At 37.7% G+C, this 19,067-nt stretch overlaps 1 protein-coding gene across 12 annotated transcripts in view; it reads left to right on the forward strand.

The window, feature by feature from the left end:
* Positions 1-19,067, forward strand: part of ATP10D (ATPase phospholipid transporting 10D (putative)) — a 55,777-nt gene that overhangs the window by 3,148 nt on the left and 33,562 nt on the right. For 5 of the 12 annotated variants that reach the window (XR_003992162.1, XM_030491427.1, XM_030491424.1 and 2 more), the window contains exons 2-6: positions 8,945-9,253; positions 10,016-10,210; positions 15,680-15,884; positions 17,597-17,682; positions 18,780-18,886. Coding sequence is in view for 11 of the 12 variants with exons in the window: in XM_030491427.1 (XP_030347287.1) it covers positions 8,985-9,253; positions 10,016-10,210; positions 15,680-15,884; positions 17,597-17,682; positions 18,780-18,886 (862 nt within the window). In the remaining variant the exon portion in view is untranslated. Of the gene's footprint in view, positions 1-8,285; positions 8,388-8,944; positions 10,211-12,997; positions 13,062-13,427; positions 13,597-15,679; positions 15,885-17,596; positions 17,683-18,779; positions 18,887-19,067 lie in introns of those variants that run through there. The other 7 variants (XM_030491433.1, XM_030491426.1, XM_030491434.1 and 4 more) reach the window with 7 other exon arrangements.

The following is a 19,067-nucleotide window of genomic DNA, read 5'->3' on the forward strand; positions in this document are numbered from 1 at the left end:
GGTTACTAGGGTCAGAATTTGAGCATTCTTAACCCCTGCTGTGCTTTTTTTTTGGGGGGGGGGGGAGGGGGCGGGAGTGTTTTCCCTGCCTAGGCACCTCTATATTTTGGCTTCATTTTTAATAATTACAATTTTTAAGGTTGCATTTGTAGTCGAGCCCGGATTTGCCATAGGATACTTCTCTCAGGCCTGAAATATCTTCTCAGAGGCACGTTCTGTAGTAGTGCAGAAACTCTCTAATGGTTAAAGTGGATTCATGGGTTATTCCTGTCAAAATATCCCCAAGCAGTACACAAGTTTTATTGCTTCATGACAAATACCTGATTGTGTTCCTGAGGTTATAGAAGAGTCAGTTCTGTCGAAAATTCACTCAGTGTCAGAAAATTATGTTCACTGATGTCTTGAATTCTGTTGAACAGTGTTGTGGCTGATGACCACCTGTATCACACCTAACTTAAGAGACATTACAGAAACCACAAAAGCTCTGTCTTGTCTGTATAAAGCCAGAAGCCATCAATATATGCTGATAATGCTGTTTAAAATGGATGTAAATACCAGCATGATTTCTGCTGTCAGGTTAATAAAATGAAAATACATTCATATATCTAAGTGTAGAGACAATGCACAATTCACATGTTGGATAGGAGTTGAAATCAGTGTTATGAAATATTGAGTGAAGTCTGCAAGATCTGAGCATAATTTTAGATCTGAGTATAATAAACAGTACAGGAAGAGAACTAAAAAGATAGGGAGCATGAAGATGATTGAGAAGGGCAAGGACAGAAAGAGCAATACTAAAATAAATAGAAGTGTCACAAAGGATTTTATGAGGCTGAAATGAAAACTAGACACCTGCATAGCTTGAATCTGACCATCAGAACTGCCTCTCTGAAGGGATCTCCTGCTGAAAATCTTGAAGTACCAAATTAAAACGTGATGCATAGCTTACGTTCCAAAACAGCATGCAGCTGGACTGCATGTGAGGAAGTTGCTTTACTGGTAGAAAGCAGGAGCTGCGCTTATGCACAGCAGTTGTTGCTGTAGCTAGAGTAGAAATATGTGCATCAGCACAACAGCATTGACAATCGAGGTGCTATAGCATTACCATTGCTTTGAAATATGCAGGTATCTGACATCTGTTGTCGCTGTTGTTTCAGCTTCTTAAAAATCAGAAGGCTGTATGTAAATTGTTCATATTTAAGATATACTTTTGGTAGGTATGATTGCAGTATGCTTAAGAAAGCTTTAATCTGTTTTGCTAAAAAACAGTGAAGCTGCACAGTTACAGGCCTTGACATGGGCTGTCTAATTCTGCACAGTACTTGAAGACCTTCATGGGAATTTGTACTTCTGTGGCTGTTAGTTATCTAGATATTAAGTAGCTCATGCCCACATGTGTAGCATCGACACTTCTGGCTTCCAGTGTTGGTTGAGAAGGCTGTTTAAAACCAGAAAGTATTTAAGATAAAATCAGATCTAGTACATTTAAAATATAGTACATTTAAATTCTAGTACATTTAAAATAAACTGTGGAGGGTTGGGTTTTTTTGATTGGAGTTGTGCTCTTTATGTCACCATATGTATAACCTCATTTCTCAAAGCCTTTGAAGAACCCTAGAGCATTAAGCCTGAAAACCTCTCTGGACACCTTGGGAGTTTCTGGAACTCTTGAAGAGCTAGGTGATAACGTAGGTGCCTTTGAAAACCAGAAGAATAGGACCTAGTATTCTAGGAACTCAAGTGCAGTTTCTTGCTGTAACAGGAACTTTCAGTGTAAATTTCAATGAGTAACCTAGACCTTGTCTGCACAGCAGAGTTTTGTCCCTTTAAAGAAATCAGCGTAGTTAAAACCCAGTAATACTGCCAATATGGATCCATTTCCTTTAAAACGGTTTACTGTAACTTAGGGAGCATACACTGACTACAAAAATAATTGCATCCTGTTGTGTCATATGAACACCAGTATAAATTTTTTCACATGGCCCACACCTTAGTCTTATTGTGAAATTAATGTGAGTTCCACACGTATCAAAGCCTCTGCAGTTATTAAATGCTGCATGACCATAAGCTAAAGATATACTTGTGAGAAAAGATGATCATAAAAGTATAAGACGGCCTGGAAGGTTTTAGTTTACAGTTTTGAAAGACTGATGTGGCGCATGAGAACGGGGCATAAAGCAGAACTTTTCTGATGAATGGAGGATGTAAAATGTCTGCACAAACCATAGCTCTCCAGAAGTCTTCACTTTTGTTTTGAAACTGGTTACCTGTAGCAGAAATACATGATTCATGTGAGTTTTAAACCTAAAATTTGGTGGTGTATGGTTCAGTTGTGTCTGTAGATGCAGCATCTGATTGATATCTAAAATAGCTTTACCCAAGGTGGAGAAGATTGAGTGCTTTTATGTACTGCTCCCACACTGTAGCACATTAACCAATACTACTGCATGTATGGTTTATTATTAAATTAACTTGGGATTGACCTTGTGTCAGGACCTTGACACTTCCTGGGTTTAAATGCATCCTGCTGATTGTTCTTTAGTTGCAAAGAGCTGCCCGTGGCTGGCTTAATGTATTCACAACCAGGAAATTTCCAAGATGAAGCATTTCAAGGCTTTCAGGTTTTCAGCCTTGCCCATGCTAAATCAGACTTTGTAGGTAGGAGTGCATGGGAAAATATTGTCATAGTACTTTGCTTTTTATAATAACATCTGCCTTCCACTTTTAATCCAAGAGTTCTTAACACCCCCTTTGTGAATATAACTCATACTACGTGGTTGCAAATAACCACATATCTGTTTTAGAATTGAAGTTTTGATTCCTGCAGGTTTTTGGCTGTTTGTTCCATAAATTGGCAGCACAAGTCTCTTATCCAGATCTATTTAGCATATTAGGGTGTCTCTGCAGATTTCATATTGGCTTGCAAAGACATGTTATAAACTTGTGAAATTGCATGTTACAGAGAAAGTAGTCAACCTTAGGAGACAAGAAGTATTTGTTCTTCAGAGTGCTAATTAATCTTTAGGCCATGGCTCCCTTAAGCTTCTTCATTGTCTAATAGCTTCTGAGTTTTCAAAAATGATTAAGAGGCATTTTTAGCATTTAGCCTGGATAGTTCTGACAATATGTACTCCACTTGTAATGTAGCAATGCAAGTGCTAGTAAGCCTGTGCAGTAACGCTTGCTAAGAGGTTTAAATGTGACTTTGTGTGGATCAGGGAGAGTCTCCTCTTTTATAGCTTGATGTAGCATCACCTCCATTTGGGTTAGCATTTTTTATCTTCCCTGGTTGCCCCAGAACCTCAGACCTGCAGAATATCCTGAAATATTCAGGAAGAGAGCTAAGAAAAGGGGCATTGCTGGAGAGATGCATGGTTTGAATTGCTTCTGGTTTAGGTGCTGTAGACATTTTTTCAAGTAAGATAATGCAATTTAATTGATTGCATTTCTGTTTGCCAAGAATTGAGTTATTACTTTCTACTGGTAACAGCCCAGATGACACAGAAGGCTTCCTGCAGATTGTGTCCAAAGGCTGTTCTGAACAGGAACAGGGTAGAAACACACACCATACATGTGCATGTGCCAAAGGTCTGAGGAACATTCTTGAGGACTAACTATTTGGAGATCACAGGAAAAGAGAAGGATGTTGTCAGAAGGGAGGAAGTGGTCAAGAGAAGCTGGGGTAAATGGTAGGGCACTTCACATGACATGTGAGCAAATGACCACAACATAATAGTAAGGTGGAGTTCCAGAGCAGTATAAACATTGGCTAAATTATCTACACATCTGTTTTGCAGACAGTCTCGAGAAAGACTACTGAAGGCTACTGAATAGTACCAAAAGCTACTGAATAATATGACTGGAACTAAGGAATTTTAAGTCAGCTACATCTCCCTGCAGGAAAGCTAGGAGCAAAGGCTTGCATGCAGATGTGAAGGTGATACTTCAGAGAATTGGAAGCTCGCAAAGTTTACAAGAGCCAATGACAGGCAAGTGATGGGAAAAGAAAAAGACTTTTGGACATGAAATGTACATAAGAGAGAATGCTTATACTGGTCTTTATGATAAAAGGCCCTTCTTTCAGTGTAGACTGTTTAACCTAGGAGTTTTCCTAGCATTGCCACTAGCAGAGAGTTATTAAAGGGTTTTTTTAATTGTGATATAGGATGTTCAAACATGGATAGTGTACAGTGTTGAACTGTCCTGTGTTAAAAATGACACTGCTGTGCCTTGCTTTTACAAAGATTTGACAACCAGCTATTGCACGTTAACCATATCTAGTCCTTGCAGTTTTCCCTATCTCAAAGTGCTTTATAAGAAGTTGAAAGAATTCGAGTACATGAGGGAACTGAGGTAAAGAGAAGTCAAATATGTCCAGTGTCAAATAATTCCCTTCCACATTTCATCATGATCATGTGACATTAGTGAGGTTGCTAAAGGACCTTGAGTTTTTGCATGTAAAACATCTGGGTTATCTCTATATCAGCTATTGCCATCTAACAAGATGAAGTAGTATTCACTTGAGTGTGTAATGCAAAATGAGAACAGTCTAGCTAGTGTGGTGCTGTCCTCAAAACTTAGCATGTAATCATTTAGGCTTCCTGTATTCACATACATGAACATTATTCTTGGGGGTTTTTTGAACGTAAAGTGTTTTGTTGTTGGGTTGTTGTTTTTTTTAAATCTTTAAAATACTGCTTCAAAGTAACTCATCTTGTGGGTGTTTTCCAGTATTTAAAGAAACATCTGCTGTTTTTTATTACTTTGAATTCATGTAAGCTGGAGAACTCAAGAATTTACTGTGAAAAATGACATGGCAAGAGAGTCAAATAATGTTTTAAGAGAAGGGATTTCATAGAAAAATTGCTTAAAATTTATTTGATCTTTGGCGACTTCATGCTTTACAATACCTAGCATGAAGTTGATGAATCCCACCAAAGAAAAGGTGCTCATTACCTTATGATCCAAGTTTAATGAGGAAGAAGAAAAATTCTCAAAAGATGAAAGAAAATGCAAAACCAGGTTTCTAAAGTTTGCAACCTCATAAAATTCTATTCTAAAATGGAAATGCAAATGATTAAAACAAAAAAAAAAAAAATCTTTTTCAAATGGTAGCTCAGTCAAATCCCAGGTGAGTCAGAGGGCGTTGTGGCAGACTACATATTTTCTTCCCAAGATGCTGCTTAATTGTCTGATTCACCTTTTTGACCATAGCAGATCACTTGTTGCTTCTCATAAAGCATTTTCAATACAGTGCAGTTGCAGTGGTTTTATGTTAGTTATTTCTTGTCCATACAGCCACCATCAGAGTTTTCTTAAAAGTTGTTACAATAAAATGCTGGGGCTAATGGCAGAAATATGCAGTGCACCCAACTGAACCCGATGCTTCCTGTTCCTTTTTAAGATCCGATTCTCTGATGGAGGCTGAGGAAGGGTGGGGCAGAGGTTTTGGAGCTGTGTCAGGAGTCGGGGATGTGTATGCAGTGAGGGGTGATTGCTCTTCAGCAACACTGCTTATGCAGTTTAAATCTTCAGCTCCAGTGGTGAGGAATTCTGTCTTAATATGCTGTCATGTTAAAATGTCCAGTACTCTCCCCACGTTCCATGCCCTTTTTTTTTTTTTTGTATAGAAAGTGGACACCAGGTATCAAATGCTACAAAAAGTAATAGATGATAGATTATGAAACCATAAAGAGTTAGAATTTAGAAAGTCTTGAAATTTGTCAGGTTTTCTCTTTTGTTTTTCCTGATTCTTAGCTCTCTCTTCCCACCTTTATTTGCATGTTACTGATAATGTAATTCTTAAGCTTTTAAAGTTGATTTAGCTGTGTAGGTTATTTTGGCTACATAATTTTCACTGGATGAACAGGATCTACCATTTAAAGCCTTTGCATTCCCATTAGCCCTTGGAGTTTGCTTTGAGAAAGTTTCCTTACTTCTGCTGCTGCTTCTGGTCACAGAAGTCACCAGTATCAGATGTTTGTTTGGTGGTCTTACGAAAACGAACATGATTTTCTCTACAAGTCAAACCTGCTTTCAAGTATGCGGCTCATGGCATCTTGAAATATTTTGGGGTGTTTACTTCATTAAGTTTTCTACAAGGATAATGCACATTGTAACAGCATGTAGAGGTATGTCAATTTACTGCTCTTGGGAAAAGAATTATCGTTTCAAGCAAAAGTGTGGGTAATTGACACACCCTTTATGATTCATGCTAAAGATGGAAGCTGGAAAGGGATAAATTTAACAGGACAAAGAAGAAATCATGTTAAAACTCTCCCTGATAATCCAGCATATTGTTAATTAAAGCAAACCATTCTTTAAAAAGGCCTCTTATTGCGTAAGATCTGTTTGTGAAATTACTGATTTGTCACAGTCGAGACAGTTAGAGAAGTGTTGTTTCCTCAAAATGGTTAAATCTTAAGGATGTAATCAAAAATCTAGAAATTTAGGGGTTGTTTTTTTTAAGAGCTCAACTGCTAAAATTTGTTATTGCAAAACAAGAAAGTACCTCATTTCAGCCAGTTAGCTTTTTAAATGCTCTAATATTCAGATCTTTGTTCTTTGCTTCGGTCCTGACTCATGTAAATGGGTTGGTTTGGTTTTTAGGAGCTCCGGGTGTATTGAAGAGCTCTGCATAGCCAAGTATGGACTCCATTAGCAGCACATTCTGCAGTCCCTAAACATTTTTTAAGACCTGGCTACCTTCCGAGCTTTAGACTTGTTCTCAGACTCAGTGCAAAAGAATTGAAGCATCTCATTCATGTGTGTACAGATTCAGATTCATATGTCAGGTTGCTACTATATGGTAGCAATACCTTAAAAGTAGTTTATCGTTGTGAAATAGCTGCTTCTCAACGTCAGAGTTTGTATCTCTGGAGGAAAGACTGACCCTGGTTAAAATGGGATAGTAGCCTCTATTCAGAGGGCAGTCCCTTTCGGTACTGTACCCCAGGCAGTATGGTTAGAGGGGACAAAGACATGAAGATGCCACATTCTGTGAAAATAAAGGGAATGCCATATATTTTGGAAAATCTTCACAACCTCCTCCTTGTTTCTCTGTGAGAAGTCCCAGACTTATCTGCCTTTCTGTGCAGCAGTTGCTTGCCTTTGGTAGCCTGGTTATGGTTCCTGGAACCACAAGGTTTAGCACTGAGAATAAGAAAGTCTCTTTTTCTCAGACTGATCCCTTATATCACCAGGGGAAGCACTACAGAAGGGCCTTGGGAAAACAGTAATTCATGTGGGAACCGCTGGGGGATGCTGAGAAGGAGGTGCTGTATAGAGGTTTGGTTTTCTCTCCTTGTTCCTCTTCTTCCTTCACATGCAGATCATAGTTTCTAAAGAACAACAAAAGTTTCTTGTATGTGGTGACAGTCTTCCAAGACATTAAGATTGTAACAGGCAATAACTATCCATATCTAATTATGATAGGACAAAAATCTACCATCTTAATTTGGTCAGAGGAAGGGACCAGTTAGACATTAAGGGAAAGCTTTCTAAGCAAAAGGGTAGTGACACATTGGACCAGGCTTTTTAGGAAGTTTGCAGAATCTTTGTTTTAAGGACAGAGTGGGTTGGTGTAGATATATTAATACTAGGTCACTGCTAAAGGACCTGCTGAGGACACTGTGCCCATGTTTCAAGATTTCTGTAATTGATAGAAGAAAGGAAAAATCAAGGAAGATGTATGTAAGAGAAGATATGATAATGTCAATTTGATAGTTTGAAAATTTACTTTTTAAAGCAACATTTTGGTGGAATTTGAGTAGCAGAGTGGCATTTGTCACTTCAGAGATACACTTGAATAGAAGTCTGACTTGATTGAAGCCAAAATCAGGAGTAGTTTGATGACTAATCAGGTAGTCTTTACTAAGGTAATCTGTAGTAAAGAGATTTCGTTCAGAAAGACCAAGCAAGTGTTAGAGGCAGCTTTTGTGGGGGAATTTAGGAAGAACATTATAGTCAAAAATTTTGCTATAATGTATGCAGATAGTAAGATCCCAGATGGAAGGAAAGTAATCTGCAGTGAGAAGTAGCTGTACTGATGATTTGGGAATCACCCAAGTTACAGTTTTAAACAAATATAAGATGAGCTGTTCTATGGAAGAAGTAGTATAAGAAATGTGGCAACTGTTATTTGTAAAAACTTGTAAGTTGTAAAAAATAGATATTTTGAGCTTCTGTTAAAGCGTAGTTTGTGTGTGTAAAAGTCCTTGTCCTTTTCTGACTGCATTAGGTGGTTTGATAAAGTGAGTATCACCTCTACCTATGAACTTCAGCTTTCTTTAGGAAAACAAATTCCTGGGTGGATTGCTGGCGCTTAGCTAAGGTGAAGGAGAAGAGGAGAAGCATTGGCATGAAGTTTATTCATCCTCTATCTGCTGGTAAAAATTCTCAGACCTGTTTCTAATTCAATAAAGGGAGGGGTTTTTTTCCATACTACTTAATGCCTTTCACTGGCAATTCCTTGCTTCATGCCTAAGACTGTACTAAGATGCCTGTTGTTATATTGTTGACTTCTGAGTTTAATAAAGGTGGTTAACCATCAGCAAGGATTGCAGTGTCTGAGATAAGGATTCCTTCAGAAATGCTGTTCTCTGCAGAATTAGCAGCTTATCTACTTTCTTCACCATACTGCAGCACAAGAAACCGGTGGGTGGGCTGGTTGCAGGAGGTGCTATTACAAAAATACTGTGCATTTTAAACAGAGTAATCAAACGCTAAGATCCTGAAAGGGTGGATGAAATTCAGATAAATTCAACCTTTGAAGCAGGGGTTCCTGACCTCACATAACCTATTAACTGTCTGTTTGGGGTTTTTTAAATCAAAATATGTAAAGGACGTTTTTCCTAGGCTTGTTCAAAACTGTAACTGTGCCTTTTTAGTAGAAAAGCCTTTACAGAATTATCATGTAACTTGCTGTCTTTTAATGTGTTTCTAGATAGAGGACACTCCTTGGATTGTAAAGCATTCCAGGCACAATGGCAGATCCCATCCGCTGGGCCAGATACCGTTGGCAGCGACTCATATCTACAGAGGGCAGAGAAGGTAGCAGCCCCAGCAATTCAAGTGACAAGTGCTATCAATCATCAAAAGCCACTGGCAAACATAGGATAGTAATACCCTGTTTGGGACATTTTAAGGAAGAGTATGAAAAAGTATCAAAACTGTACATGAATAACAAAATACGGACTACTAAGTACACGTTATTGAATTTTTTACCACGGAATTTGTTTGAACAATTTCACAGGTAATGAACTCCTTTTTCATTGTGGTAATTCTTCTGAAGTGGAATCTACTTAAATGTATTGCTTTATAGGCAGGTATTCAAAAATTATTCTTCCTTCTGACCTGCCTGTCACTCCTGAAGAGATCTGTGTTATTTGGCCAAGTCTCTTGAGTATCATCAGTGTTGGGCTGATTCTTTTCTCTGTAGCTTATGTAATTTCTGTTAATTTTGTTTTTCGGGTTATTGAAATGTTCCTTACTCTTGGAGCACTGCCACATAGGAGTCAGCAGTAGGATTTTCAGCTCATTTCCTGCAAATGTATTTCTCCCTTTCCTCATGCCTTTCTCTGTTGCCAGTTTTTTTCCTCCTCCTCCTGCTTGAAGGACTGCGGATCTGTAAAGTCATCCAGGGAGGTTGTAGGATGGCTCCTTTTTAAAAAACATGTTATCTCCCCCTGGAGATGATAAAATTAAAAGACCTGGAAATGTGAAAGAGTGCAAGTTCACCAAAGTATAACTAGAAGGCACAAGCCTGGAGGACAGGTTTGAAAATACGGTAAAATTCTTCTTTTCTGCATCTTTTGATCATGCATATTAAGCAACTGTGCAGCTAAGTAATCTCTTGACCAGAGAGTGAAGAGAGTTCTTAGTTCTTAGTTCTTAAATTACATTTGGGCTGAAGAAAAGATAAAGCCCTGCTAACTTAGGTGTCTGTATAGCATGGAGTTGGAAAATAAGGACGACTGCTAGCACAGCTAACTCCTATATTTTCTTTTTGTTTCAGAGTTGCCAATTTATATTTCCTATTTCTAGTTGTTCTGAATTGGGTTCCTCTGGTGGAAGCCTTCCAAAAAGAAATTACAATGCTACCTCTAGTAGCAGTTCTGACAATTATTGCAATAAAAGATGGTCTGGAAGATTACTCAAAGTACAAAATGGATAAACAGATAAACAACTTACTAACCAAAGTATACAGCAGGTAAGAGGCAACAGTCTTTCTGGTTCATTGCTGTTATTTGATTATATGTGAAAAAGTTGATGATAAATCTTTCATAGAATCATAGAATAATTTTAGTAGGAAGGGGTCTCTAGAGGTCATCTAGTCCAACTCCCTAGTCAGAGCAGGTCTAATTAAATCAGGTTGCTGAGGAACTAGTCTAGTTGAGTTTTGATCATGAGTTTTGCTAAATAGATATCAAATTAGTGTAAAATTTGCTGAAAAAAATTCTTTGGTTGAGGCAAGTGTTCATGCATGAGTTTGTACTGTATTAACCATGATAGTTCAACTAGTTAAGCATTGTTGTATATAGCATTTGTTTTGAAAGGTGTATTTTTAATTCCTCTGCAATCGCTGTAAGCAGCATGGAAATAAAAAGACAGGAACACAAACTGATCATATTCTAAATTAACTGACAAAAAACTTACTTTAGTGTTCATCAGTGCTACCCACATCATTGCTTTTATATCTTTCATAAGAGGATATCCTGAGACTCATTCAAAGCCCGTAAAATACAAAAATAAAGGAAGTATAGCAGACCCTTTTTCTTTCTTGCATGCTCTGTGGTCATGTAGGGAAACAGCTATTTTGAGAAGCCTCACTTTTCTTGTGTTCTTGTAACCTCACCTGTAGGAGAGGATTGATTGGCAATTAGACGCTTTAACAAATTCAGTAAGGTCCAACCAATAACAGACAGTAGTTGCTGTAGTGCCAAACCACATTTAAAGCTTCCTTTTTTCATAAAAGACACACTTTTTCCTAGTGAAAGCAATACATGGAAAATAAACTTTTCTAAAATCTTAATGTGCTAGCTGGTTATGCCCAAACCTAAACTCTGTAGTGTAGACATGGCCTTAATTGGCCCATGCAACAGGTTTGCAATCTGGTACTATGTAACCGTTAAATATATTGTGGTATTAATCAGAAGATGAAATTTCCATCTTTCTGGCATTTGCCATACTCTACTGGTATTTAAGAGCTAGCTCATAACCATGGAAAAAGTCCGGGCTGTCATTTTATGTCATCAAAGGAAGAACAAACAGCTTTTTGTTCTGCAAACATGAATAAATATAGTAGCTTTCCCAGAATTGTTCTATTCAACCTGTAAAAGTTTGAGCTTGAAACAAATAATTGGGCTATTAGGGAAGATAAACATTTTCTTTCTTTTTCATGTCTGCAGAGAAGGCTTAAAGAAGAAGCTGGATTATTTCTGCTATAAATAGCCATGTATCCTGAAAGAATTCATAGTCAGAAAGCTGAAGCATTCAATATCTATATCCCTGAAAACTTTGTGTTACTTGCAATCACACAGCAATGTCAATGAGCAGAAATAATTTCTGATCTTCTCTTCTGGCTTGATTCGTTCCCCATCACCAAAAATGTGTAATCATCAGTGGCCATATTAGTCATCTGTAAAAATTCCTTCTTGTGCCTATAAATATTTAGGTTTTGTAACTTTTTTTTTTCCTCTTTAATTTTGTTATCATGAATTATTTTATATAGTATAGTCTGGTTTTAAAAATAAGTTTGGAGGCATGGTTCAGGATGATTAAATCTTATTGGTACAAAAATGATCGTTCACTACATGTAAGCTGATTTATCTTAGACTTCCATTAATCTCACATTAGGATTCAGAATTTTTTAACTTGTTTAACAAGAATCTCTTCGAAATTGTACTGACTTTTCCAGTGCATGTGTTAAATCAAGCATAGTCATATCAGTTGTAAACATGATGAACTAGCTAATGTTGAATACAATTTCCAGGGTTTTTTTTACTGTGCATTTGTTCATCCGGAGAAGTTGTATACATTGTACATACTGTCTGTGTAATTTTACTTTCACATTAGATACTGATACCTACATGGCTGCTGAGACAAGTGCCCGACATAATGGCTTTTCTTGCTATCTCAACCAAGTAGTAGTTGTCATGCTCGAAAGCTGGAAGGCCACCTCTTGGTATCTGAAGACAATATGCATTATTATTAGGCCAGTCATCCTGAATTTGAGCTCTTGTGAGGCTTGCTTTTATACAAAGTAGTGTCCATAGCAGAAACTTGTTGCACTGTGCTCTGTTGTCCCTGACAAAATGTGCCAGTCTTGGTGCCTTGATAATTCTGTCTGAGCAACTGGATGCTAGTTTCTTTGTGCTGATTTTTCCAGGAAAGCTTATTTCTGTCTTGAAAATGTGATAAGATAATGTTGCTTAAAATGTTTGGAGTTGTTTTTTCCTGCTCATCTCTCCCTTGTGGACTAATAAAACATCAATAAATAATATGTGCTAATGTGCAATTTAATTTAGTTTTTAATTGTTGGTAGGATGTTAAATACTTAGTTATCAGTCCTCATGCATTTTGAACAAGTTAAGAGTAGTAGGATCTTATTAAAATAGCCATGAAGCACAAAGTATGTAGGCACTTCTGTTTCAGCATCTGTTAAAATAGTAGTTTGTGTCATTTCAGTGGAAATGTGGTGAGGTGATTATGATGGAAAAATCCACTTATTCCTCCACTGACCTACTACTAAAGACAGTTAAAATTTTTGTCTGACTTCGTGCTGAACTGAATAAAGAATATGTGCATAATCCATTTGCTGCATCAGCAGCAGGACAGATAACTTGGCTGGCTGATACATTTTTATTCTCTTATTTCCTCTCCTGCAGACCTCTCAAATACATTTCTGTTTCATTCCAAGCCTTGCATGTAGCTGCAGGTGCATCAATTAAAAAGAAGCATCGTATACTTTCAGTACCACAGTTATTAAATAGGTAGTTTATTTAAAAGAGAAATATTTGCTGTCTCCTGAGGGCTTGTCTTAACACTGGCAGCACAGACAAGTAAGTTTTCATAATTTTTCAATAAATACCTGGTAGTTAGAAAAAATATGGGGATGTGACAATACCAGTCCTTTTCTCCCCTCCTTTTTTTTTTTTAATCTCCAGTATATAATTACTTCAAGGATAAATCTAAGGGTTGCTTTGTCACAAAACCTTTAATTTCCAAATATTTCTGTGGTTTTGCAAATTCCAATTAATTTTGAAAAATTCTTGTAGAAGTCAGTGGCAGAAATTGACAACATTTCAACGTGGTATTTTTGTCTTGCTATATTTGTATAATACAGTGATGCCATTGTTTTCTTTGCTTATGAGGTTATTTTGCCTTGCTTACCTTTCCGTTTCCATCCTTCCTCTTAACTCTTCTAGATACAAACTGGCTGTGGAAATAATTTTCTCCCACCACCCTCCTGGGTTCTCAAATCCTTTCCGTCCTCTTTGGAGGGTGAGGTAAAAGCGTGCTGTTTTGGAATGACCAGGGTATTCTGCTCCAGTTCGTGTTGTGCGCTAAAGGGACTCACTTGGCCTTCATAGCAGGGTAAATTGGCCTACATAAAAAGTTATGCTGATGTAGTTTTTAGTACCTGAGGAGTAGTTCTTAAAAATCACTAGTTTTCAGCTCGCTAAGTCTCCCAAATACATTTCCTTGTTAGCACCTTTGCAACTATCAAAGCTAACGTCGTATCTTCAGTATCTGAGAGTCGCATCCTGTTTCAGCAAATCTTACTTCCCTTTTCCTGTTTACATCTATTATTAGTTGGGTTTTATTAATTTACTTTAGAAATTTTTCCTTCAAGTCTTTTTGTTAGTTTGGTTTTCTTTAGTTGGTTGGGGTTTTTTGTTGGTGGTTTGTTTTTTTTTTTATACCCTCAATCTATTTCTTTAATTTCAAGAAAATGTACTGGTGTGAAAAGTTAACTAAGTTAATTCCTGCACTGGTTTTTTTTTTCAGTCCATCCATCTTCTGATAGACATGGCTGTAGCTTTAAGTTTTACATGCTTTCCATTATGCCAGTTTTCCATCTGTGTGGAAATCTGGGGAATGTGCATCTGAAGGAGAAAACAGATGTGCCTTATATCACTTTCGTTTTATGTCAGCTTTTGTTGCTTCCTGGTTTTGATTTGTTTGGACTTAACTGTTCAGTAACATAACCACCTCCCCCTTATCTTTACTGGAGAAATTGTCATCAGTACACTGATTAATTGTGCAGGCTTTGTGCCTTCTGTTTGTAGGCAAGCATTTTCAAAAGAGTACTGTCAGATAATGCAGGTCTGAAAGGTGTGGCTGCAAAGCTTGATAGAGGGAATATTTTTCTGATTTTTTTTTTTTGTCATTAGAAATGTCTATTTCTATTTCAGTATTTAATAGAAGCATTTTAGATAGCTAGCACTTTGATTAAAGCTACTAGATATGTGCCATTCTATACACAACATCCATGTTGTGAAGCTTCTTTGCTTATCTACACCGTAGAAGCCAGGTGTACTTCCCAACTTCTCAGTGTGAATGTGCTTCTCAGCCAGCTTAGAATGAGATCCAGGGAAGGAAGCACAACATGCAAGACAGGCCTAGCACAACCCAGACTATACCCCAATCTGGATGACTGAGACACGAAGATTGTGCAGAGTACATGCTTCTCTCTTTGAACATAGCTCTAGGGTTAGACTGTGCAAGGCAAAAAAGACAGGCAGTCACTGAGGGCAGTAATAATTTGTACAAACATGCACTGCATCCAGACCTGTGCAGTATTTGTAACAGCAACTGTAGGTGTGTTTCATCACCCGTATTGCAGTAGCCTACTACTTCATGCCTCCAGTTCATCAAGCATTCCTTGTTGCTTGTTACCTTGCATCCTGTTCACCACTCTAACCCTCATTGTGTTTGCAGTAAACTGCTGTGATTGTATAAAAGGAAGATTCTTCATCTCAGCTGAGGACAGAACAGCAGCTATAAAGGGAAAGTTGAAAAGAGTTCAAAGTTACGCATGTTATGCCTGGATACTTCTAATTAATAAAGAATTTCAACTCACTTGGCAGGCCTGAGCTTTCACTGAGCTTCTTGAGTATTATAAAGTCTTGGTACCTTATGTTCAAAATCAATGGAAAAGATACTTTAAAAGCCTGTAAATACAAGTGTTTATATTCAGAGCATCAGTGAACTGCTTGCTGAATATTCTTGGCTTACTGGTAGACATTCATCATCTTGTAAGACAGACATTTTTGAAAGGCATTATCAGAAGGGAAAAAGATTTGCTGTTTTTAGTTGCATAATTGCAAGAAAAAGTGGTGACCTGGAGAGAAATCCTGAAAACACTCTTTGCTTTCTTGGAATAATGAATGAAAATACAGGAAGCAAGTGGGCTGAATTTTAAATAGGGCTAAAATAATTCTGAGAGGGCATCTGGAGTGTAATTCGCAGAAAAACAGGGCTTGGACCCCAGAGCTGATTCTTTGTAATTTATATTCACCTTTAGCTAATAGACTGCCTCAGAAGAGGGTTTTTTTCTTTTTTTAATGACTTGGAAGCATAAATCAACTATTAGAATAATTTTCTAGTTACAGTGCGTTTGAGCTTCCTCTTTATGCATTTGTAAAAAAAATTACTGTTTCTGTATGTATTTCAGGAAGGAGAAGAAATACATAGATGAATGCTGGAAGAATGTCAATGTTGGGGACTTCATCCGGCTTTCACGTAATGAAATCATTCCCGCTGACATGGTGCTGTTATATTCCAGTGACCTGGATGGGATCTGCTACATTGAAACGGCAGGCCTCGATGGAGAAACTAATCTAAAGCAGAGGCAGGTGGTGAGAGGATATTCAGAGCAGGTGATTAATTGTGCCTTTGTAGTGGTGTAAGAAAGTTGACATGACAGATAGTCAACTCAAAAAAAACTCAACAAACCACACAGCCCTCTAGATTGCCAAATTCTTGATAGCTCAGCAACCCCCATCTGAAAACAGAATAACTAGGTAAAACAGTTCTGATTTGTTGCTTGAGTTATTCTAGAGCAAATCTTCATGTTCCCTTAACCCAGAGAAAGAGAGATCTATTTCAAGTAATGCTAGCTAGTAAAAATAACTATGCAGGTAGAGTCAAGAAATAGTTTATGGGTGCATCTCATGTCATGGGTTCAATTTCTTAGAAGGGAGTTCTGTGCTGTATAAAGACCTAGAGAGAGAAGCACATACTATCTTCTCTCTTTCACTGTTTTTTCATGTTGCAGACATATTTTTATCTCCATAAAGCACTTAGCGTTATACCTAGCAGACAAAATGCTGAAGGCTGGCAGAAACAAGGTGATATCAGAAGAACAAAGAATCCCGGCATTTCTGCAACCCTCAGCACACCTGGTACTGAGTCCTGCTGCTGAAACATCATGCTGAAAACAACAGCATGGAGCCTTTGTGTTGTCCATAATAACAGACTGTTTAGTCCTCTGGAGATAAAATTACCTGAACTGCCCCTGAATTGTCAGCAGTGGTGAGGAAGTGAGGAGTACCACCTTGTGAGCATTAAGACTACCCTGTTGCTTAGCAGCTACGGTAAAACTGAAGGTGTGATGTGATATCCATAAACAAAGCTCTTTCTTATCCCCTTACAGTAACGTGCATTTTTTTCTTTCTTGATTTAGTAACAGTAAGGCAGAAAAGACTGTTTGATTTTTCTGTATATACATATCATTATGTAAGGCAAAATTCAAATGGTTCTTCAGGCTTACATCATAGTGAGGTGGCCGTGATATCATACCAGCTCCTGCTATGAGGTCTGATTTCAGTCTCACTCAAGAAAGAGAGTGTTTTCTCTGTTTCCAGAAAAGTTGCACCAAAATGCTAGGAAGAGTCATATTGTCCAAAAAAAGTGACAATTCCTTTAGCATTCAAGAATGTTAATTTTTGTCCTCAAATTAAAAAAAATAATAAAAAAAAAAAAATCCTTGTAAAGTCTTCTTGTCAGGACTGCATGGTTTCTGAATGTAGAGCCATGGGCAGCTTCGCAGACCCGTAGTGCCCTGCCAGCTGAGTTTCAGCCAGAGGCTTTGTCCTTATAAACTCAGGCTGAGTAAGGCTGGCAGTGCTGTGTAAGAGGCATTACCCCAGATAGCATCCTGGTCATGGTATCGGGAACAATGGCAATGGCTGTTTGGAAGAATTTCTGGTTGCAGAGAAAACAGTGTCTCTTTTTTTTCCTTGTCATGAAAAGACCCCTATGGGAAATGTGTGCATTTCAGATGTTCTTGCTTTTTTTTTTTTTTCCTTTTCCCTCGTCCTTCCACCCATTTTCTCCTCTCCAGTGTTCTCAAAATATCAGCAATTCAACTGATACTTCCCAGGGTTTGATATTTAGTAATAAGTCCTTCCATGCTGTGTAAGTCTGATTTATGCCGGGTAACAAGCAGAGCATCCACAACACTTTGAAACTTACAGTTTCAGAGCTAAATTGTTAAATAGTTAAATTCATATGAATTTATAAGGTTTTTAAGTTCCATCACATTTTGTCTGAGTTCTCTGTTTGTTTGGGTTTTTTCCGATGGCTTTAGGTCTCTGAAATTGATCCAGAAAAATTCTCCAGTAGAATAGAGTGTGAAAGTCCTAACAATGACCTCAGTTGCTTCCGAGGCTTTGTGTAAGTAGACTTGGTGGCTCTTTAAACTATTGTCATTTGCTTTGGTGCTCTTACTAATTTTCAGAGAGCTTGTAATGTTTGCTTTAAAAAATAATGACAATATGTCAGCTTGCACCTCTACATTTCTGAGTGCAGCCCAACAGACAGAGCTCCAGAAGGGCTTTCTGAGCAGCAGATTGTGAACTGGGCAAGCCCACTAGTGCTTTTTATTTTGTATTGGATATTTTCAGCATCTTAGTTCAGGCTGGTTTGGAACTGTATAGTCCATATTTGAAATAGCTGTTTCAAATCTGCTCTTAATTACATGTGGTATCTGCAGTATTTGGTCTGGACCATGGCCTGATTGTACTAGCTGCATTGCTCAGAAATGGAAATGGGAAGGACTGGCTTCCTCTCCTGCTCTGCTTTGTTTTGTGTAGCCATCAGTGACTTGATCAAACTCCTTTTGACCAATGTGCCTATCCATGTCTTTTCTTCTTACAGGTTTATGTTTTTCTGTAGACAGTAAGAAAACAAAATGCTATTTCATGGGGTGACTTATTTTCAGGTTTTGAGAGTTATAATGTCTATATTGTTCCCTGTGGACATTGACACATTAGAAAAATGAAAAGAAAAATAAATACATATAAATCTCATATATAAATCTTAGTCTCCGAGGAAGCACTTTGACAAAGAGTGGGCCTACCTTTACTGAAAGTATGCCACAGGAGTAGTGATGCTCACAGTATATTTAAAATGGGATTTTATATTGTTCAATTTTTTTCTGATGTTGGGAATCCAAATAGAAGTCTTAGGCTTTTGGACTTCCAGTGTTTGTTTTGAGCTCTTTTCAATAATATTGCATACTTATGCTTGTAAAGTTTTAATAAGAGTGCTTTTTTTTTAACAAGAAAATTTTAATAGAGTGCCTACATGCCTGGATTTTCAAAGGTGATCTGCATGCATGTTACCCTATTCTTTTGAAAAGTCCAATTGGAAATGTCAGAATGGCTGTCAGAGTTTAGAAGCTTCTCTAGGAAATCTGCTCCCTAATGGTTTTGCAAAGCCTGAGTGGTAATTGCTAGAGCTGAAATAATGGACTTTTTTTTTTTTTTCAGTGAGCATTCAAACAAGGATCGAGTGGGCCTGAGCAAGGAAAACCTACTGCTCCGAGGATGCACAGTGAGAAACACAGAAGCTGTTGTAGGCATAGTGGTGTATGCAGGTTAGTGAACCCCGCTGGCTTTCACAGACTGCCTTGCAAACAAGAAAAGAGTTACGTGTCCTAAGGCACTGTATCATACATGTAGGAATTAGGAGCGTGAAAGCTTGAGTCCAGCTAAAGGCAGCTTTAGCTAGAAATATTAGGAATGCATATCTGGATTAAGTTTTTTTTAATTTTAACG

Source organism: Strigops habroptila, chromosome 7 (genome assembly GCF_004027225.2).
Source record: "Strigops habroptila isolate Jane chromosome 7, bStrHab1.2.pri, whole genome shotgun sequence".
In the NCBI taxonomy this organism is placed as follows: Eukaryota; Metazoa; Chordata; class Aves; order Psittaciformes; family Psittacidae; genus Strigops; species Strigops habroptila.